The sequence below is a fragment of the Ranitomeya variabilis genome, chromosome 7, assembly GCF_051348905.1.
Source record: "Ranitomeya variabilis isolate aRanVar5 chromosome 7, aRanVar5.hap1, whole genome shotgun sequence".
In the NCBI taxonomy this organism is placed as follows: domain Eukaryota; kingdom Metazoa; phylum Chordata; class Amphibia; order Anura; family Dendrobatidae; genus Ranitomeya; species Ranitomeya variabilis.
The window spans coordinates 19,060,726-19,083,767 of record NC_135238.1 but is presented as its reverse complement, the minus strand read 5'-3'; the positions used below and the strand labels follow the sequence as shown (position 1 = coordinate 19,083,767).

At 44.6% G+C, this 23,042-nt stretch overlaps 1 protein-coding gene across 3 annotated transcripts in view; it reads left to right on the top strand.

Moving 5' to 3' along the window:
• GRAP (GRB2 related adaptor protein) overlaps window positions 1–18,352 on the top strand; it is a 43,712-nt gene extending 25,360 nt beyond the window's left edge. Inside the window, exons 4-5 of one of the 3 annotated variants that reach the window (XM_077274385.1) lie at window positions 5,878–6,040; window positions 14,770–18,352. In XM_077274385.1, coding sequence (XP_077130500.1) covers window positions 5,878–6,040; window positions 14,770–14,952 — 346 coding nt within the window. In that variant the 3' untranslated portion in view covers window positions 14,953–18,352. Of the gene's footprint in view, window positions 1–5,877; window positions 6,041–14,766 lie in introns of all 3 variants that reach the window. The other 2 variants (XM_077274386.1, XM_077274384.1) reach the window with 2 other exon arrangements.
• The last annotated feature ends 4,690 nt before the right edge of the window (window positions 18,353–23,042 follow it).

Here is a 23,042-nt window from a genome sequence, read left to right as displayed (position 1 = left end):
GTTATCAGTCATCTTAACTTTTTTCCTTACAATTCCTCCCATTATATCACTCTCCTACAATTAGCTTGGTCCTAAAATAATACGTGCCGGAGATGATAAACCTTCAGTCTGAGTAATGATGGGGTGAATAATAAAGAATTCAACCTCTATTGGAGCTACTTCATACAAACATGAAATAAGTTGATGGCTCTGTTAAGCCGATTATTGGAGGCAGTCATATAACACCTTTTGACAATGTACCAGGGCCTTCATCGGGTACACTGTGACATGGTACAGGAAAAAAAAGTTGTACAACTGCCATCAAACTCCATGCCTTTTCAATCCTTCTCAGCGCCATTACATAGGACCTCCACCAAATGGGCAAAACACTGGTGTTGGCAACGAGGCGTGCAACGTGACCTTTTCCATTGATCAAGATGACATCTCCGAGGTGAACGCATATCTAAACACTTGCATCTAATATGTATGCTATACCACGACCAGCTTGGCTTACTACGCTGAGATATCACCCTTTATGCTCATCCTCACTTTCTATTTCCATAAAGTGTGGATTCTGTCTTCTTAAGATCTTCCATCTGACCTCTAAACAAATATTCTTGGTTTAGGCAGGGGAACTCTAGTCTCTAATGCTGTCTGTATATCAGGAAGATTGCTGTCACCAAGGTTGGACTGGACCTTCGGTATATTGGAGGAACATCAGGTGGGCTGCTACTCAATAATTATTCCTAAATGTTCAGCAGAAGACAGTCCCACTTGAAGGTGGTCTCGGAGCCCATCACTTTCCCACTAGGGTCCATTGCTTATGGGATTTGCAATTAACCTATCAGATCTTGATATAGTTGTACACAAATTGTATAGATGGCGGGCGGCCTCCTGAATCATGTCCTCGGGCGATCCCATGGTTGGCTTGTTTAATCCCATATTGGGTGGAATTGCTCCTCAGCAGATTACCGCCACCTCCATATCCAGAGAGGTGAGAAGTTTTAGATTTTTTGCCCTTGGATGTGACTTGGTGGTGCTCCCTCCTTGGCTTTGATCCATGATGTCGGGGATTAACCACATCAATGGTGACACTAATCTGTGCATTGTGTTTTACATCCTATAAAACATTAATGACGGCTGTCATGTGAGCTCACAGTTTAGACGTGCCCGAGCCTCATGTGCCTACAGCTTGGCTTTCTCCGCTCCCCCGCTCTATCTTGCAGACAGATTTTGCTCCAAAAACAAACGTGGATCCAAGAAACTTACGTGAGTCATCATCATCATCCAACCCTATTCCATCATAGACTAGCTCATGGTTTTTATTATCTGTATCACGCCATTGTTGCTCAATAATCTGCTTCTTCTCTTCATTTTACGCCGCTCTCACCACTTATTAATAATGGGTGTGATCACCTTTGCACATAAGGCTTAAGACAAATGTTTCTATGGAAAAGACAATCTAATCCTTAATCGAAGGAGCGATTGCCATCTTACAGCGGCTTTCTTCTCCCTGATCGGCAATCACTGCGGGATCACATTACAGCAATATTGTCCTTCCTGTACTTTGGCCTCCCGCAGACCACACACGGCCATGTTTAACCCAGATCTGTCAGGGAGCGGTAAGACATGTGCAGTAATTATAGAAATCACGAGTCAGGAAATTAGAAAAAAATTCCCCTTGTGAATGACAGCGGGTGCGGAGCGAGTTGAAACAACATCCAGGCTGAGCCGAGCTGCAGATTAGTCACCAGGAAGTGTCTGTCCTGAGCTGGGAGACTGCAGACACAGCGCCCTCTACAGGTACCACCGCCTGGTCACAGCGGGGGCAGCCATGTTGGCTGAGGCAGTGTTTGTATTACACCATATAGAACATTTGACCAAGTCCCAGAAGGAGACTTAAAAATAAGTGTTTAAACATACTTATAAAATGTAGAATCAATTTAGAAGTTACTTTTCTTTATTCGTCTAGGGGCTAAAAAAAATGTAAAATAATAAAAATATTTAAAGTATTTAAAAAAAAAAACAAAAACAACAACCTAGAATCAAACTCCGTTGCAAATAACTGGGGGAAAAAAAACTTGCCCTCTGTGACAAACATGAAAAAAAGCAAACAAGCGAACATGTATAAAATACTTTGAAAAAAGGTGCAAATTAAAATTTAGTGCAAAAATTAGACAAAAAAAAGGCGCAAAACAATAATAAAATGGCCTAAAGCTATTACACAAAATAAAAAAGATGTTTGATATTTACGCGTTCGTAAAAGTCCAAATATAAAGTAAATTAACCCGTGCGATAAAGAAATTCAGAAGGCCAGACAGAAGCAATAAAAATGGGTCAAAATGTCATCTGTACCCCAAAAAGATATTAAACAAAAGGTCTTGGAAAATAAAACTAGTTATGGCTCTTGGAAAAGGGAAGGAAAAAATGAGAGTGCAATAATGAATACTGGTGGCTGTGGGAGGGATTGAGGGTGAATGATGGAGGGTCTCAGTCTGTATCTATACAGAGATTTAGGGGATTTATAGTGAAGGGGTGAGAACAACGCCCCCCACACCCCGCGCTTACACCAGGAGCTTCCACAGACCTTTATCCGCCCATGACTGTGTCTGGAATCACCTCACAGATCAATTATCTATCACCTCTAGAAAGTTCTGAGAAAGGTTCTCCAGACAAGGAAGTGAAGAGGAGCCGTCACTTTTCGGCTAATCCGTCCTGTCAGCCGCACATCGCCTTTACCTTTATTATGTCACAGTTATATCATCTCGATGTCAGATTAGTCTCCATGGTTCCTCTGTTTATTTGTGATTGGGGATATTCGGTGATGAGATTGGGGGGGGGAGAATATAAAAAAAAAATGGCCTCTGAAGTAACATCAGTGCACATAGCAGAGCTCGTCATGTAGGTCAGTGGTTTTTATTCCTTTCGGCACCGGGGTCCTGAGGTTGTTCTTCTCCAGTTTGCGTGGGCTTTCTCCTTCTTCCTACCACACTCCGAAAACACACCGAATATCAATTGTGAGCCCCAATGGGGTCAGAGATCGTTATGATTCGATGTCACCCTCTGTACAGCATCTTTATGGTCCTTGAGCACTGGGCACAGTCAAAGGGTCTTCTACAAACTGTTCCCACAAAGCTGAAGCTACCATTGTCCACAATGTCTTGTGCTGGGGCCGAGGCCGCCCCCTGATAACAGCCCATAGCATTATCCTCCTCCACCATCTGTACAGGGGGCACAATGCAGTCAGGGGGTAATGTCCTCCTGGAATCACCAAACCCAGACTCCTCCATCAGACGTCAGATAGAGAAGTGTGATCCGTCACTGCACAGAACTCGTCTCCTCCAGAGTCCAGTGATGGCGGCTTTACACCATTGTGACGGCATTGTGCTTGGTGATGTACGGCTGCATGCAGTTACTTGACCATGAAGCTCCCGGCGGGGCGCAGTGTTTGTGCTGATGTTATACCAGAGGAAGTCTGGACTCTGCAGTTATGGGGTCAGTGTAGTATTGGTGACTTTTCTGCCCTCAGCTTCTCAGCACTCGGCCCCCTGCTCTGTAACTTTATGGGGTCCCCACTGCGTTGCTGAGTTGCTGCGGTTCCTTCCACTTCTCGCTAATATCACTAACAGGTGATGGGGGAAGATTTAGGTGGAAGAAATGTCATGAACGGACTTGTTACCCCGGTGCACCGCCGGCCATTCTGTGTGAAATGGTAGTAAATGCAGACAGCATGTGGGGGGACCAGATGTTATACACCGGGGGGCGAGGGGCCGGATGTTATTCACCAGGGGAGCAAGGGGCCGGATGTTATTCACCAGGGGAGCGAGGGGCTGGATGTTATACATCGGGGGAGCGAGGGGCTAGATGTTATACATCGGGGGAGCGGGGGGCCGGATGTTATACATCGGGGGAGCAAGGGGCCGGATGTTATACATCGGGGGTGTGAGGGGCTGGATGTTATACATCGGGGGTGTGAGGGGCTGGATGTTATACATCGGGGGTGTGAGGGGCCAGATGTTATACATCAGGGGTGTGAGGGGCCAGATATTATACATCAGGGGTGTGAGGGGCCAGATATTATACATCGGGGGTGTGAGGGGCTGGATGTTATACATCGGGGGTGTGAGGGGCTGGATGTTATACATCGGGGGTGTGAGGGGCTGGATGTTATACATCGGGGGTGTGAGGGGCTGGATGTTATACATCGGGGGAGCAAGGGGCCAGATGTTATACACTGGAGGTGTGAGGGGCTGGATGTTATACATCGGGGGAGCGAGGGGCCAGATGTTATACACTGGAGGCGTGAGGGGCTGGATGTTATTCATTGGGGTGAAGGGCTGGGCCAAATGTTATACACTGGGGACGATGGGAATGAATGAGCATCCAAAATTCGCTGATTAAGTGGGGTCCTATACTTAGCCCATATTACACTATGGAGAAATCTGATTTTTACATAGGACTGCAGCTAGGTAATCCTACTGCATGCTCTTAAAGGGGTGGCACAGCACATGCAGTTGAGAGACGTTGCTGCACTGAGTGTGCTGAAGCAACTACGGGACGTTCAGCAGGTATCACGCACACGTCCTAGCACAATCCTGTAGACTGATGCTCTTTTTCACAATTTTTGTGTTTTATGAAAAAAACAAAAAAGAAAAACTTGCAGGCAATGGAAGAAGCCATCAGTTTGCCATCATTAGCCATTTTGATGGTCACAAAACCTTGCTGCAGTCCTATGCAGGCGCTTGCAGAATCCATTGTGTCAGTCCTCCCCTGCGATAAGCCGATGATCACTTCACAGCTCGGCTTTGTGGCCTCCCAATTCCATGATCCGTCTATGGAGAACAGTAGCAGTTGCACAATCCGCACCCACTCAGATAATCCGCAGGATTTGTGTCGCCTTTCACCATCACCAAAGGGTGTCTGTTAATGAGCCCGAAACACCCCACATAAAGCCTTCATTATCGGGTCACTGCCCTGCGCTTCATTATCCCTCATTTTACCTCCCTACAGCTTTATATAATGAGATGAGCCGGAGTCAACGTGACGTCATAATAATCTGTATCGTCAGAGGTCACCGCCGCCACATTACAAATATTCACTTACAAAATAGATTTTGTGTCGCAGAATTTTATTAATAATTACTTTTTTATATATATATATATTTATATATGTGTATAATTTATATCGTCTTCTCGTTTTTCTTCCTGGAACGGAAATATTCTCAAAATTATAAAAAAACAGATAAATGATGAGTGATAAGACCAGATGATATACAGATTGTGGAGGTGACCCGAGGGGTGCATATGATACCAGATACTAACTGGACCCCAAAGCTGTAATAACAAGCTCCCAGGCCTAAGTGCAAAATCGGTAATGGGGTCCACAGCTACTGGGGTCTTGCCATTGTATTCCTATAGCGGTGGCCTCTACAGCATGGCAGCTGTCAGGACATGCTGGTCATTGTAGTTTTGCAATGGCAGGAGAGGCCCCGGTTGCTTACCATGCCTACAATTTGGATCCAGAGCCACAGCCATATGTACGACCACAAGATGATTGCCACGCGATAAGAGCGGCTCGATTATTGCTTGTTTTCATTATTGCCAGTATAATAATGTCGTTAGTGTTCCAGTAGAACTGGTTTCCGTGATCCTAAACTCCTTATACGAATCTTGAATCGTATCGTGCTTTTGGACCGTCGTGCCAGGTTGTTGATTTTTCGCAAACTTTTTTGAGAAAATTAGTAGGATCCAAAAATTTATGAAACACTTATTTTGATGCCTAATCAACAGAACGAGAGTCAGGGTGCCATCAGTGGTATAACAATGAATTTTGTCATTCCGAAATCCACCCCAAGTTGACTCTTTTTTTTTATGTGTTTGTTTTCTATTTTCTCTCCAGTTACGGGCACCACGTGCAGCACTTCAGGGTATTGAGGGAGCGAACTGGCACATACTACCTGTGGGAGATGAAGTTCAGCTCCCTGAATGAACTGGTGGATTATTACAAATCGAATTCCATCGCCAAAACCCACCAAGTGCTCCTGCGAGACGAGGAGGAGAAGGTAGAGATGCTGGGTGGGGGGCTACAATCACCATATTCTCTGTAGCCATTGTTACTAGCCACACAGACATTATCATTATTTCTCTATGGCCTTGTTACTAAATAGAACTGAAAGTGAAATCTCCGATATGTAATCAGCCGTCCAACTAGTTTTTTGGGTGAGAAATAACTGGAAGAATACGAGGTACGACTCGGAGTAGATCACAGGGGAGCCCAGGTTTAGAGTGATGCTTAATATAACATTAATATTATAATCTTACGCTGGACTCACCTCATATTACCCATTAGAACTTTGAGGACCTTAAATGATCACTTTGAAAAATACAGTAGCTAAAATCCATCGTTGTCAAAACTGGACAGACTACCAGTTCACTGAGGGCTCAGATTACAGCTGCATATTAAAGTCTATGCAGAGGAAAGGAGGGAGAAGCACAGTGAGAGAGAGCATCATAGACACACACAAACATCTGCAGCAGCTTCTCAGTAAGTGTTTTATCTCACCAGAGAGGTGGATTCACAGCTACACTGCTCTGTACTGCTGTTTAATGACCTCACTGCCTCTGCTTCTGAACTTGAGCTACATAGAAACGGAAGAGCAGGAATACATCATTTTTCTGTGTGGTGTGTATTGGAACCTTTATAGCAGGTAGTCTCAGTCTCCACCCACTATCTCAGAGACAAATGGAAAATAGAGATAGAGCCTTAAAAGAGGATATCTGGTGAAAAATTCAGAGTACAAGTGATGTCACAGCCAGTATTGTGTGTTATACCTCTTGTACATAGTCACACATGACATCCTATTCTAAAAAGTTACCTGAAAGGATAGGTACACCTCTTATTCCCCAAGTGGCAATCTATATGATAGCCTGTATAGTCTCACTACCACGTAGGCAAAAGCTACTATAAAGCCTGGGAGACGCTGAAGGCAATATATGTAAAAAAAAGAAAAAAAGTCTTCTTTAATCACTGGTGTTATGTTTCAGCCATTAAATCCTTCTTTTAAGGATGAATGTAGCAGTGGTAGGATATTATCTAGGGTTTATGGGAGCATTGGCAGTCCCCTAAATTCCCCGTTAGGCATAAATGTTAGTGACTTTGCTTTCTGAGAAGTCCCAGTATCAGGAATAAATTATTTTCAGACAAAAAAGTATATGAAAAGATTATGCTGCCCATGTAGGAACCAAAAGACACAAGAGGCATATTTGTAGACCCCATTACTGTGCCTGTTTTTTTTCTAGTTTGTTATCTGTCGACATAAAGGGGCCCAGTAGAATATTGGTTGACGTTTCCTTTTTCTCTGTTTCTATCATACTTTAAATCTTTCTCATGAAAGCTCTAGGCTCTCACGTTACATGCACATAATGTATTTGTCTCAAAACATGTTTTCACCAAAGTGTGCAACGGAGTGTACTGGCGTGTGTGTAATATGGGCAGGTCACAATGCCTGGAGCATGTAAATAAGTGTAATGATTACACTGCGATTTTAGTGGTTGAATACCTCCCTGCATTATATAGCCAAGGATTGTCACTTATAAAAGGCAACGCTGCCATCTGATTGGCTGTGGTGTTTTAGCACAATCATGACAATGCTCTGCGGCCAGGGCTTTTATTACACCCTGGAATGTGCTTGTAAATATCAGGAAAACAAAAAGGAATGGAGATGAAAACTTTCAACTCCTTCTCCTATACACAAGGGTGCAGCGTTGCATCCCTTTATTGTTCCAGAATTATTGTTTGATAGCTCTCTTGTGAGAAAAGCTTCTCTTTTTGTGACTCCATAGCAACCCTTTCTATTCTTGTACTCTGGCAGTTCAGAGTTGTCATAGGGACACTGGGCTTCATACATGCCATAGATACAGAACAAGTGATCTTGATAAAGTTTATGAGCTTAGCCCACCACCTTACTTTCCCGCATGGTTCATAGGGCATGCTGGGAATTGTAGTCTCATAACTACCAGGGAGCTATGGGTTTGTGAAAGAATTTGTTTGGTCGTGGTAGATGATTACTTTCCCTCATGAGCAACTTTAACCTGACACTTATGTCCAGCATATGGGCTCCCCAACTGTGACTGTGCATTCACTGTATATGCTACATTGACGTTGGACACCCCCTACCCGAATTCAGTTGACTATACCCTAAACTTTTCGGAGCCCTTTAAACATATTTTCACATTTATGCATGGAAATATACGTGAAGTTTCACTTCTTGTATCGTACAGCCACCGCCTACTGCCAGTTACGCTCATGGGAACCTACAGGTTGTGGCCACAGGTGGGGGCAGCCAGGCATGATAAGCGTATTAACTCCTATTTCAACACCACCATGTTCTATATGACTCTGACATTGCAGTACAGGGATTAAATTTAGTCTGATGGAAGTCAGATTATCAAATATTCTGGATTATTCAATGGGCAGCATGGTAAATAAAACCAGCACTGGGGGCCTTGCAATTTATGGCCTGTATTTGTGGGTGGTAATGTTATGGTGTACTTTCCCTTTAAATAATAACACAATGGGTCTTCCTAGTATACAACATTAGTTCATACAGATTTTACACCATTTTATTCTGTGCCCACGTGACCCGATACACATGTTTTAGTCAGCTCCTGCTCTATGATTATCGCCTCGTGTCCCCCCCAGGGCCCCGTGTAATAAAAGTGCAGGATTATTAACAACAGGCGTATTAATTAGAACTGGCATCCTCCAGAATCACTTCATACCTGGCAGGACATCAAATGTTTAACATCTGTTTTTCAGCATCAATTAATTTACAATAATGAAGAAAATTGAAGCTCCCTCCCCGGCCACAGGGCTGCAGGCCACGCTGGGATTGTGAAAGTTATGAGCGGAGATTGACGTCTGTGAAGGACAATGTTTTATCTGATGCAACCTCTTAAGCAATTAAGAGAGAGAACTCGCCACCGCCTATATATAAAGTCCCCCCATGTAACTCAAGAAAAAAAAGTATTAAGATTTTCTAGCAACATTTTATTTTGAGTTTACTTTCTAAAGCTCCTCTACTGTTACTAGTGAGTTTTATATATGTTTCCTGCTAGTCCAATAATAGTAACAATGCCTTATACATTGGAGTCAGTCTGGTCCCATTACAAGTCTACTGAACAATATGACAAATGCCAGATTTTCCAAGATTAAAGTCTTTATTTTGGTAAAAGTTCTAGTAGGACTTCATAAATATACGGTAAAGGAAAATATATGCCGTTAATTTAATAATGCCGCTAAACTTACATTGTAAGTCTCTTCCAATTTGTGGGGTGATATTTGCTCCCATTATGGTACCCAATTTTTATTTTTAATTCAGCTTTAAACTGTGCTTAAACTTAAACACGCATGGGTCCCAAACTGTTCTTATATCAGAACTCCTATTTTCATTGATGCTATTATCATTATTGCAAACTAGTATTAACCCCTTCCCGACCTTTGACGCCACGTAGGCGTCATGAAAGTCGGTGCCAATCCGACCCATGACGCCTATGTAGCGTCATGGAATGATCGCGTCCCTGCAGATCGGGTGAAAGGGTTAACTCCAATTTCACCCGATCTGCAGGGACAGGGGGAGTGGTACTTCAGCCCAGGGGGGGTGGCTTCACCCCCCCCCCCCCCCCCCGTGGCTACGATCGCTCTGATTGGCTGTTGAAAGTGAAACTGCCAATCAGAGCGATTTGTAATATTTCACCTAAAAAACTGGTGAAATATTACAATCCAGCCATGGCCGATGCTGCAATATCATCGGCCATGGCTGGAAATACTGAAATGACCCCCCACCCCACCGATCGCCCCCCCCAAGCCACCGATCTGTCCCGTAGTCCCCTCCGTCCTGTGCTCCACTCCCCCGTCCTCCTGTCCGCTCCCCCCGTGCTCCTATGTCACCCCCCCGTGCTCCGACGCCCCCCCCCCCCCCCGTGCCCCGATCTCCCCCCCCCTTATACTTACCGAGGCTCCCGGTGTCGGTCCGTCTTCTCCATGGGCGCCGCCATCTTCCAAAATGCTCAGTGCGCCCGCCGAATCTGCCGGCCGGCAGATTCATTACAAGTACATTTTGATCGCTGTGGTAGGTTCTATCACAGCGATCAAAATAAAAAAAATAATAAATAAACCCCCCCCTTTATCACCCCCATAGGTAAGGACAATAATAAAATAAAATATATATTTTTTCTTTTTCCACTAGGGTTAGGGTTAGAACTAGGGTTAGAACTAGGGGTAGGGTTAGGGGTAGGGTTAGGGTTACGGGTAGGGTTAGGGGTAGGGTTAGGGTTATGGCATGTGCACACAGTGCGGATTTGGCCGCGGATCCACAGCGGATTGGCCACGGATCCGCAGCGGATTGGCCGCGGATCCGCAGCGGATTGGCCGCTGCGAATTCGTAGCAGTTTTCCATCAGGTTTACAGTACCATGTACACCTATGGAAAACCAAATCCGCTCTGCCCATGGTGCGGAATATTCCGTGCAGAAACGCTGCGTTGTATTTTCCGCAGCATGTCAATTCTTTGTGCGGATTCCGCAGCGTTTTACACCTGTTGCTCAATAGGAATCCGCAGGTGAAATCCGCACAAAAAAACACTGGAAATCTGCTGTAAATCCGCAGGTAAAACGCAGTGCCTTTTACCTGCAGATTTTTCAAAAATCGTGCGGAAAAATCTCACACGAATCCGCAACGTGGGCACATAGCCTTAGGGTTAGGGTTGGAATTAGAGTTAGGGTTGGAATTAGGGCTAGGGTTGGAAATAGGGTTAAGATTAGGCTTGTGGTTAGGGTTACGGATAGGGTTAGGGGTGTGTTGGGGTTACAGTTGTGGTTAGGGTTGGGATTAGGGTTAGGGTTGGGATTAGGGTTAGGATTAGGGTTGGAATTAGGGTTACGGGTGTGTTGGGGTTAGGGTTGTGGTTAGGGGTGTGTTGGGGTTAGGGTTGTGATTAGGGTTATGGCTACAGTTGGGACTAGGATTAGGGGTGTGTTGGGGTTAGTGTTGAAGTTAGAATTGAGGGGTTTCCACTGTTTAGGCACATCAGGGGTCTCCAAACGCAACATGGCGCCACCATTGATTCCAGCCAATCTTGCGTTCAAAAAGTCAAATGTGCTCCCTCCCTTCCAAGCCCCGACGTGCGCCCAAACAGTGGTTTACCCCCACATTTGGGGTACCAGCGTACTCAGGACAAACTGGGCAACAACTGTTGGGGTCCAATTTCTCCTGTTACCCTTGCAAAAATAAAAAATTACTTGCTAAAACATAATTTTTGAGGAAAGAACAATTATTTTTTATTTTCACGGCTCTGCGTTATAAACTTCTGTGAAGCACTTGGGGGTTGAAAGTGCTCACCACACATCTAGATAAGTTCCTTCGGGGGTCTAGTTTCCAAAATGGGGTCACTTGTGGGGTGTTTCTACTGTTTAGGCACATCAGGGGCTCTGCAAATGCAATGTGACGCCCGCAGACCATTCCATCAAAGTCTGCATTTCAAATGTCACTACTTCCCTTCCGAGCCCTGACGTGTGCCCAAACAGTGGTTTACCCCCACATATGGGGTATCAGCGCACTCACAACAAACTGGGCAACAAATATTGGGGTCCAATTTCTCCTGTTACCCTTGTGAAAATAAAAAATTGCTAGCTAAAACATCTTTTTTGAGGAAAGAAAAATGATTTTTTTATTTTCACGGCTCTGCATTGTAAACTTCTGTGAAGCACTTGGGGGTTGAACGTGCTCATCACACATCTAGATAAGTTCCTTGGGGGGGTCTAGTTTCCAAAATGGGGTCACTTGTGGGGGGGTTTCTACTGTTTAGGCATATCAGGGGCTCTGCAAACGTAACATGATGCCCGCAGACCATTCCATCAAAGTCTGCATTCCAAAACGTCACTACTTCCCTTCCGAGCTCCGGCATGTGCCCAAACAGTGGTTTACCCCCACATATGGGGTATCAGCATACTCAGGAGAAACTGGACAACAACTTTTGGGGTCCAATTTCTCCTGTTACCCTTGCAAAAATAAAAAATTCTGGGCTAAAAAAATATTTTTGAGGAAAGAAAACACATTTATTATTTTCACGGCTCTGCGTTATAAACTTCTGTGAAGCACTTGGGGGTTCAAAGTGCTCACCACACATCTAGATAAGTTCCCTTGGGGGTCTAGTTTCCAAAGTGGGGTCACTTGTGGGGAGTTCCTACTGTTTAGGCACATCAGGGGCTCTGCAAGCGCAACATGACGCCCGCAGAGCATTCCATCAAAGTCTGCATTTCAAAACGTCAATACTTCCCTTCTGAACTCCGACGTGTGCCAAAACAGTGGTTTACCCCCACATATAGGGTATCAGCGTACTCAGGAGAAACTGGACAACAACTTTTGGGGTCCAATTTCTCCTGTTACCCTTGGGAAAATAAAAAATTGTGGGCTAAAAAATCATTTTTGAGAAAAGAAAAATTATTTTTTATTTTCATGGCTCTGCGTTATAAACTTCTGTGAAGCACTTGGGGGTTCAAAGTGCTCACCACACATCTAGATTAGTTCCTTGGGAGGTCTAGTTTCCAAAATGGGGTCACTTTTGCGGGAGCTCCAATGTTTAGGCACACAGGGGCTCTCCAAACGCGATATGGTGTCCGCTAATGATTGGAGCTAATTTTCCATTCAAAAAGCCAAATGGCGTGCCTTCCCTTCCGAGCCCTGCCGTGCGCCCAAACAGTGGTTTACCCCCACATATGGGGTATCATCGTACTCAGGACAAACTGGACAACAACATTTGGGGTCCAATTTCTCCTATTACCCTTGGGAAAATAAAAAATTCTGGGCTAAAATTCATTTTTGAGGAAAGAAAAATTATTTTTTATTTTCACGGCTCTGCGTTATAAACTTCTGTGAAGCACCTGGGGGTTATAAGTGCTCACTAGGCATCTAGATAAGTTCCTTGGGGGGTCTAGTTTCCAAAATGGGGTCACTTGTGGGGGAGCTCCAATGTTTAGGCACACAGGGGCTCTCCAAACGCGACATGGTGTCCGCTAACGATTGGAGCTAATTTTCCATTCAAAAAGTCAAATGGCACGCCTCCCCTTCCGAGCCTTGCCGTGCACCCAAACAGTGGTTTACCCCCACATATGGGGTATCGGCGTACTCAGGAGAAATTGCCCAACAAATTTTAGGATCCATTTTATCCTGTTGCCCATGTGAAAATGAAAAAATTGAGGCTAAAAGAAATTTTGTGTGAAAAAAAAGTACTTTTTCATTTTTACGGATCAATTTGTGAAGAACCTGAGGGTTTAAAGTGCTCACTATGCTTCTAGATAAGTTCCTTGGGGGGTCTAGTTTCCAAAATGGGGTCACTTGTGGGGGAGCTCCAATGTTTAGGCACACGGGGGCTCTCCAAACGTGACATGGTGTTTGCTAGCGATGGAGATAATTTTTCATTCAAAAAGTCAAATGGCGCTCCTTCCCTTCCGAGCCTTACCATGTGCCCAAACAGTGGTTTACCCCCACATATGAGGTATCAGCGTACTCAGGACAAATTGGACAACAACGTTCGTGGTCCAGTTTCTCCTTTTACCCTTGGGAAAATAAAAAAAATTTCGCTAAAAGATCATTTTTGTGACTAAAAAGTTAAATGTTCATTTTTTACTTCCATGTTGCTTCTGCTGCTGTGAAACACCTGAAGGGTTAATAAACTTCTTGAATGTGGTTTTGAGCACCTTGAGGGGTGCAGTTTTTAGAATGGTGTCACTTTTGGGTATTTTCAGCCATATAGAACCCTCAAACTGACTTCAAATGTGAGGTGGTCCCTACAAAAAATGGTTTTGTAAATTTTATTGTAAAAATGAGAAATCACTGGTCAAATTTGAACCCTTATAACTTCCTAGCAAAAAAAAAATTTGTTTCCAAAATTGTGCTGATGTAAAGTAGACATGTAGGAAATGTTATTTATTAACTATTTTGTGTCACATAACTCTCTGGTTTAACAGAATAAAAATTCAAAATGTGAAAATTGCGACATTTTAAAAATTTTTGCCAAATTTCCATTTTTTTCACAAATAAACTCAGAAATTATCGACCTAAATTTACCACTAACATGAAGCCCAATATGTCACGAAAAAACAATCTCAGAATCGCTAGGATCCGTTGAAGCGTTCCTGAGTTATTACCTCATAAAGGGACACTGGTCAGAATTGCAAAAAACGGCAAGGTCATTAAGGCCAAAATAGGCTGGGTCATGAAGGGGTTAAAAAAAATATATATATATTTCCTCTGTTGACAGCTTCAGATGGGGTTATGCTTAAGGTGGCTGTCAGCCAAAATATATATTTTATTTTCTTTGGTTCATACTAACCTCCGGCCAAAATAGCACTATGTAACTCTGCAGGAAACTGGATGATGTACATTCTTTTTGCTGATTCTGTTGAATGTATAGGGAGCGGTTGTAGTCACGTGTTAGATAAAGACGTCTAAGAGCAGCAATAGCCTTAAGCTTCCTGGGAAATAAAACAGTATTTTTGTGCTTTCTTGAGTCACGTGTCTTTCACAAAACAAAAAGAAATTCTAAAATAAGAAAAGTTTCTATATCTAAAAATATAAAGCAAGGCATACAATGTATTAATGTGTCTAAGATGAACCAAACATCTCAGCCATGAATGTCCCCAGTTTTCCCCTTATCTGTGCTGTTCATTCCACCAGCTGATTTCCTATGATGGGATCCTAGATGCTAATTATGTTCTGTCTTCTATCCCAGCAGAGAATGAAGCAATTTGTTCAGGCTCAGTACAACTTCATCTCGGAGAAATCATCAGAACTGTCTTTTCAACGAGGAGATATCATCGAAGTCATGGACAATTCGGATCCCAATTGGTGGAGTGGAAGGATTTCCGGAAGGACTGGTCTTTTTCCTAGGAACTACGTCAACCAGATCCACCAGTGACCACCATTGGTCAGGATCATACTTCCAGTGGATGAGACCGTACTTTGATAAGAGACAGCCACTTAGATAAGGTGGAGAACATTACGTATGAGCTCAATAGATCTTCTCTTCATTCTCGCAAGAGACTTTATAAAAGAAAGGGGTATTTTACATTTTGAGGGGTGGTTATTAAATCTATTCTAATCATAATGGGTATATGGTTTATACATAGACTTGGTTTCCAATTCATTGTCGACCAGACTAGACCACCCCATAGTTTCAAGGATTGTCCTTTCTCAAGTTGGGCCACCAAGGTATAGGCTTTTATAGAAGAACTATAGCGGACGAATCATCCAAAAAAGTTGAAAAGTAATCTATAGAGAAAGCATAAAGTTTATCGGGGGGTCAACAAATGGACAGATCTCGCCAATCATCAGATTCAATGTGATCTACCTCTCTGTGGCTGTTACTATGCCCCTTCCGAAATATTGTATCTGGTGTGGCTGCTTTACAACCTCTGTCACATTATCATGGATTCTATTTTTACTTTTACTACCCAACCATAAACGAGGAGCGCAACATTTAGGGCAGGGGTCTTACTGTGAACTGACAGGTTGTGTTAATGCAAACTTGAGTCCTTGCCTTCTCGTTGTATATCAGGCATCCATCTTTTCTACCACATGATCCCACGAGTTCCCATAAAGTTTCCCACCGTAGATGCAGATACTTCTGGACCATGAAAGGACGGACAGTAGATTTCTATCATCCGCCAGCCCCCAGATGCGTCACTATAGGTAAGAACCCACCAGAAACCCCCAAGTATATGAAGCCTAAAATTACAATATTGTATCATACTGAAACATCGGGGAGTCATGGCTGGCTGGCGCAAGGAAAGTACATTGCTCCATAAATGTACCCAAGAGAGTGGGTGTCTGCATCTGTGCCGACGAGTTATCGGGAAGGACGGGGTGATGACTTCTGGAATCTCGCCAAACTTCCTCTTTCACTGTCTTCATTCTTTATGCAAAGTAACTGCCAAAATTAGAAGATTAGAAAAAAAGGGTCTTGCTTTTTTTGAGAAACAGTGCCACCCTTGTTCATGGACTCTGTGTGATAGTGCAGCTTATACCTAGACAATATGAGCTGCAATACCAGACGTGGCACTAGTTCTGGAAAAAAAAAACGCAAACCATTTGTTTTTCAATCCTGGACAATCCTTTCATTGCTATGAGTCGTCCAATGCCAGTGTCCGGCTGAGAATACCGTCCTGCTCGGTGTCGTACAGTCCGGGTCAATAAGGGCGCCGCTATGGACGTCATACCCGAGATCTCTGCCTTCTGTCATTTCATTAATTATTGAATGTAATTCCTACAGAAAGTATATGGGAAAATGATATAACTTTTCAGCACACCCTTTATTTGCTGAGACTACAGTTCTCTTTTAATTGGAACATTTGATTTAGAAAATGACATTGTTTAAATCAGGTTTTTATGTTTCAACTATTTTTTTTTTTTTATTTGACAATATTTTTTCAGAATATGATCTTTATTAAAAACAAACCAACAACTAAATTACTAGTTTTGAAAAGAAAGGTCCTACTTCTCCATAGCTGGTCTTAGTACCAATAAACAGGGTGCAGAGAGGCCCCAGTGTCATGTGGCGGAGGCAGCATAGGTGCAAAATACTGCTGAACAGCTACTAACACCTCGACCATCCATGGAGGGGGATACTGCTGGTATTATATCTGTGTGCATCTATTATACTGAGCAGCCGTCCCCATGGATGGTCGGTGTAGGAGCCATTATTAATCCGTACTCTGCCCCTGTGCTGCTGCACCGTGTAACACAGGGGCCTGTCTGCAGTAGATCAGTATTGTCACCAGGTATTGGTAAGTGGTTACTTTTCTGTGATTTTTTAGGATTTGTCCTTTTCAGAGAATTGTTTTTAATGTTAAGTAGGAACTTCCAAGATAATGATGGAGGAGGCTGCAAGCTTGTGTATTTTGGCCAAAATGTCAACTAAGCCCTCTTTTATCATTGCAGGGTGCAGCCAGGGCCTGTAGTGTTGGCGGGATGACTGGGGTCTCTGTTGTTATGGGGTGCACTTACATAGGGCTGTGCAGTTGGCCTAATCTAATAACATGGAAATAACCTATAGCCTGTCATCCGTCATGGTGCACTACAAGTATAAGTGTGACTGGACCTCTATACAAGTCTTTTCCATGTGCATTAATAATACTAAGCAGCCATGGATGATGGGTGTGAGACCGGCTGTTCCTCAGTATTTTGCGCCTCTGCCGCCTCTACCTTTTACTGCTGGAGCCTGGACATTCACAATAGGTGATGTCACAGCTCACCTCCACCTTCTCCTGTACAATGTCTGATAACACCTCTATATACCGTAGATAACAGGATTCACCATTCACAATAGGTGATGTCACAGCTCCTCCTCCTGTACAATGACTGATAACACCTCTATATACAGTAGATCACACAGGATCCACCATTCACAATAGCTGATATCACAGCTCACCTCCTCCTCCTGTACAATGACTGATAACACCTCTATATACAGTAGATAACACAGGATCCACCATTCACAATGACTGATAACACCTCTATATACAGTAGATAACACAGGATCCCCCATTTACAATAGGTGATGTCACAGCTCACCTCCTCTTCCTCCTGTACAATAACTGATGACACCTCTATATACAGTAGGTAACACAGGATCCACCATTCACTATAGGTGATGTCACAGCTCACCTCCTCCTCCTCCTGTACAGTGACTGATAACACCTCTATATACAGTAGATAACACAGGATTCACCATTCACAATAGGTGATGTCACAGCTCACCTCCTCCTCCTGTACAATGACTGATAACACCTCTATATACAGTAGATAACACAGGATTCACCATTCACAATAGGTGATGTCACAGCTCACCTCCTCTTCCTCCTGTACAATAACTGATGACACCTCTATATACAGTAGGTAACACAGGATCCACCATTCACTATAGGTGATGTCACAGCTCACCTCCTCCTCCTCCTGTACAGTGACTGATAACACCTCTATATACAGTAGATAACACAGGATTCACCATTCACAATAGGTGATGTCACAGCTCACCTCCTCCTCCTGTACAATGACTGATAACACCTCTATATACAGTAGATAACACAGGATTCACCATTCACAATAGGTGATGTCACAGCTCACCTCCTCCTCCTGTACAATGACTGATAACACCTCTATATACAGTAGATAACACAGGATTCACCATTCACAATAGGTGATATCACAGCTCACCTCCTCCTCCTGTACAATGACTGATAACACCTCTATATACAGTAGATAACACAGGATCCACCATTCACAATGACTGATAACACCTCTATATACAGTAGATAACACAGGATCCCCCATTTACAATAGGTGATGTCACAGCTCACCTCCTCTTCCTCCTGTACAATAACTGATGACACCTCTATATACAGTAGGTAACACAGGATCCACCATTCACTATAGGTGATGTCACAGCTCACCTCCTCCTCCTCCTGTACAGTGACTGATAACACCTCTATATACAGTAGATAACACAGGATTCACCATTCACAATAGGTGATGTCACAGCTCACCTCCTCCTCCTGTACAATGACTGATAACACCTCTATATACAGTAGGTAACACAGGATTCACCATTCACAATAGGTGATGTCACAGCTCACCTCCTCCTCCTGTACAATGACTGATAACACCTCTATATACAGTAGATAACACAGGATTCACCATTCACAATAGGTGATGTCACAGCTCACCTCCTCCTCCTGTACAATGACTGATAAGGCTAAGTTCACATTTGCGTTGTGCGCCGCAGCATTTTGTGACGCATGCGTCTACTTTTGCATGGTTTTGGGCGCAGAAAAAACTGCAGCTTGCTGCGTCCTCTGCGCCCTGACGCATGCACCGCAGTGACGCATGCGTCACAAAACGCAAGTGCAACGCATGTCCATGCGCCCCCCATGTTAAATATAGGGGCGCATGACGCATGCGTCGCCGCGGCTGCGCCCGACGCAACGCAAATGTGAACGTAGCCTAACACCTCTATATACAGTAGATAACACAGGATCCACCATTCACAATAGGTGATGTCACAGCTCACCTCCTCCTCGTCCTGTACAATGACAGTAGATAACACAGGTTACAATGCTCATTCAATGATAGGGTCAGAGTTGGTTCATTGCTGCTACTGTTCATGTAGCTTTCCAGGAGCAGGTGTCTGAACAGTTGGATTTGGGTCCTGCCTTTGCCCCCCGTCTATGTTAACATCTGCTGACACCGTGAAGTGATGTACATGAGTTTGGGACCACCCCGATGGGTCACCTTGCTGCTTTTGTTCTCTTTTGATCAGAGTTATCTACATTTACTATTACAGCTTCGTTACTACAGGATATTAGTTCATTTTGTTTTAGGTTTTGTCTGTTACGCGGCCACAGGGTGACCGTGCTCCTCCTACACATTGCACTTATACCAATATATTCTGGCTTATTTCTTTGGTTTTGCTAATGTTCATGTACATTTCATGAAATAACAGGAATTTAGATTCTAAAAATCCTGCGTCAGTGTGAAAACTGGACGATTTCTAATACTGATCGTTCCTAAAATGAAACTAAAAAAGACAAATGAGAAATAAGACAAAAATGCAAAAAAACAACAACAAACAAATGAATCAGACAATAGGTCATTTTCTGATGACACCTTCCCTTTAAGCCTCAGTTCCCCTTGTTGTGGTTCCCACTAATCGCTGCAGTGGTGGATCCATGACACGACAGATACTGATAACGGGGGCGATGCTTTCTGTTGTGGCGTCCAACACTTGTAAGATATCGAAGCTCCAGAATATCAATATAGTAATAAATTCTCAGACACAAGGGTCTCTGGTCGTCCTGACACTTGGAGAAAGAGGTGAGGAAGAGCACGTTATCAACTCTCCATCTAGGCAGCGGGGTCGTGACATTGTGGCAGTCACTTGGCAGCGCTGTGTGCCCCCCCCCCCGTCCTGGGATATTCCCCCATTACATTATTATTACACACTCAGCTCGTTACTTCATTGTTACAAAGCCTTTAATTGCCAGGGCGGCGATGTCAGAACAACCCCAGAAACATTACATGCAAGAGGAGAAAACTGCTGACACAGGATCGGCTGCCTCCTCCTGCACTGTATATAGGGGACAAACTGCGCAATACAGAGTCCTGCCTCCTCCTGCACTGTATATAGGGGACAAACTGCACAATACAGAGTCCTGCCTCCTCCTGCACTTTATATAGGGGGGTTACCTGCATAATGCAGAGTCCTGCCTCCTCCTGCACTGTATATAGGGGACAAACTGCGTAATACAGAGTCCTGCCTCCTCCTGCACTGTATATAGGGGGGGTTACCTGCGTAATACAGAGTCCTGCCTCCTCCTGTACTGTATATAGGGGACAAACTGTGTAATACAGAGTCCTGCCTCCTCCTGCACTGTATATAGGGGACAAACTGCACAATACAGAGTCCTGCCTCCTACTGCACTTTATATAGGGGGGTTACCTGCGTAATGCAGAGTCCTGCCTCCTCCTGCACTGTATATAGGGGACAAACTGCGTAATACAGAGTCCTGCCTCCTCCTGCACTGTATATAGGGGGGTTACCTGCGTAATGCAGAGTCCTGCCTCCTCCTGCACTGTATATAGGGGACAAACTGTGTAATACAGAGTCCTGCCTCCTCCTGCACTGTATATAGGGGACAAACTGTGTAATACAGAGTCCTGCCTCCTCCTGCACTGTATATAGGGGACAAACTGTGTAATACAGAGTCCTGCCTCCTCCTGCACTGTATATAGGGGGGTTACCTGCGTAATACAGAGTCCTGCCTCCTCCTGCACTGTATATAGGGGGGTTACCTGCGTAATACAGAGTCCTGCCTCCTCCTGTACTGTATATAGGGGGGGTTACCTGTGTAATACAGAGTCCTGCCTCCACCTGCACTGTATATAGGGGACAAACTGTGTAATACAGAGTCCTGCCTCCTTCTGCACTGTATATAGGGGGGTTACCTGCGTAATACAGAGTCCTGCCTCCACCTGCACTGTATATAGGGGACAAACTGTGTAATACAGAGTCCTGCCTCCTCCTGCACTGTATATAGGGGGGTTACCTGCGTACTACAGAGTCCTGCCTCCTCCTGCACTGTATATAGGGGACAAACGGCGTACTACAGAGTCCTGCCTCCTCCTGCACTGTATATAGGGGACAAACGGCGTACTACAGAGTCCTGCCTCCTCCTGCACTGTATATAGGGGACAAACGGCGTACTACAGAGTCCTGCCTCCTCCTGCACTGTATATAGGGGACAAACGGCGTACTACAGAGTCCTGCCTCCTCCTGCACTGTATATAGGGGACAAACTGTGTAATACAGAGTCCTGCCTCCTCCTGCACTTTATATAGGGGGGTTACCTGCGTAATGCAGAGTCCTGCCTCCTCCTGCACTGTATATAGGGGACAAACTGCGTAATACAGAGTCCTGCCTCCTCCTGCACTGTATATAGGGGGGTTACCTGCGTACTACAGACTCCTGCCTCCTCCTGCACTGTATATAGGGGACAAACTGTGTAATAGAGTCCTGCCTCCTCCTGCACTGTATATAGAGGGGGTTACCTGCGTACTACAGAGTCCTGCCTCCTCCTGCACTGTATATAGGGGACAAACTGTGTATTACAGAGTCCTGCCTCCTCCTGCACTGTATATAGGGGACAAACTGTGTAATACAGAGTCCTGCCTCCACCTGCACTGTATATAGGGGACAAACTGTGTAATACAGAGTCCTGCCTCCACCTGCACTGTATATAGGGGGGGTTACCTGCGTAATACAGAGTCCTGCCTCCTCCTGCACTGTATATAGGGGACAAACTGTGTAATACAGAGTCCTGCCTCCTCCTGCACTTTATATAGGGGGGTTACCTGCGTAATGCAGAGTCCTGCCTCCTCCTGCACTGTATATAGGGGACAAACTGTGTAATACAGAGTCCTGCCTCCACCTGCACTGTATATAGGGGACAAACTGTGTAATACAGAGTCCTGCCTCCTCCTGCACTGTATATAGGGGGGTTACCTGCGTAATACAGAGTCCTGCCTCCTCCTGTACTGTATATAGGGGACAAACTGTGTAATACAGAGTCCTGCCTCCTCCTGCACTGTATATAGGGGACAAACTGCACAATACAGAGTCCTGCCTCCTCCTGCACTTTATATAGGGGGGTTACCTGCGTAATGCAGAGTCCTGCCTCCTCCTGCACTGTATATAGGGGACAAACTGCGTAATACAGAGTCCTGCCTCCTCCTGCACTGTATATAGGGGGGTTACCTGCGTAATGCAGAGTCCTGCCTCCTCCTGCACTGTATATAGGGGACAAACTGTGTAATACAGAGTCCTGCCTCCTCCTGCACTGTATATAGGGGACAAACTGTGTAATACAGAGTCCTGCCTCCTCCTGCACTGTATATAGGGGACAAACGGCGTACTACAGAGTCCTGCCTCCTCCTGCACTGTATATAGGGGACAAACTGTGTAATACAGAGTCCTGCCTCCTCCTGCACTGTATATAGGGGACAAACTGTGTAATACAGAGTCCTGCCTCCTCCTGCACTTTATATAGGGGGGTTACCTGCGTAATGCAGAGTCCTGCCTCCTCCTGCACTGTATATAGGGGACAAACTGCGTAATACAGAGTCCTGCCTCCTCCTGCACTGTATATAGGGGACAAACTGTGTAATACAGAGTCCTGCCTCCTCCTGCACTGTATATAGGGGGGTTACCTGCGTAATACAGAGTCCTGTCTCCTCCTGCACTGTATATAGGGGGGTTACCTGCGTAATACAGAGTCCTGCCTCCTCCTGTACTGTATATAGGGGGGGTTACCTGTGTAATACAGAGTCCTGCCTCCACCTGCACTGTATATAGGGGACAAACTGTGTAACACAGAGTCCTGCCTCCTTCTGCACTGTATATAGGGGGGTTACCTGCGTAATACAGAGTCCTGCCTCCACCTGCACTGTATATAG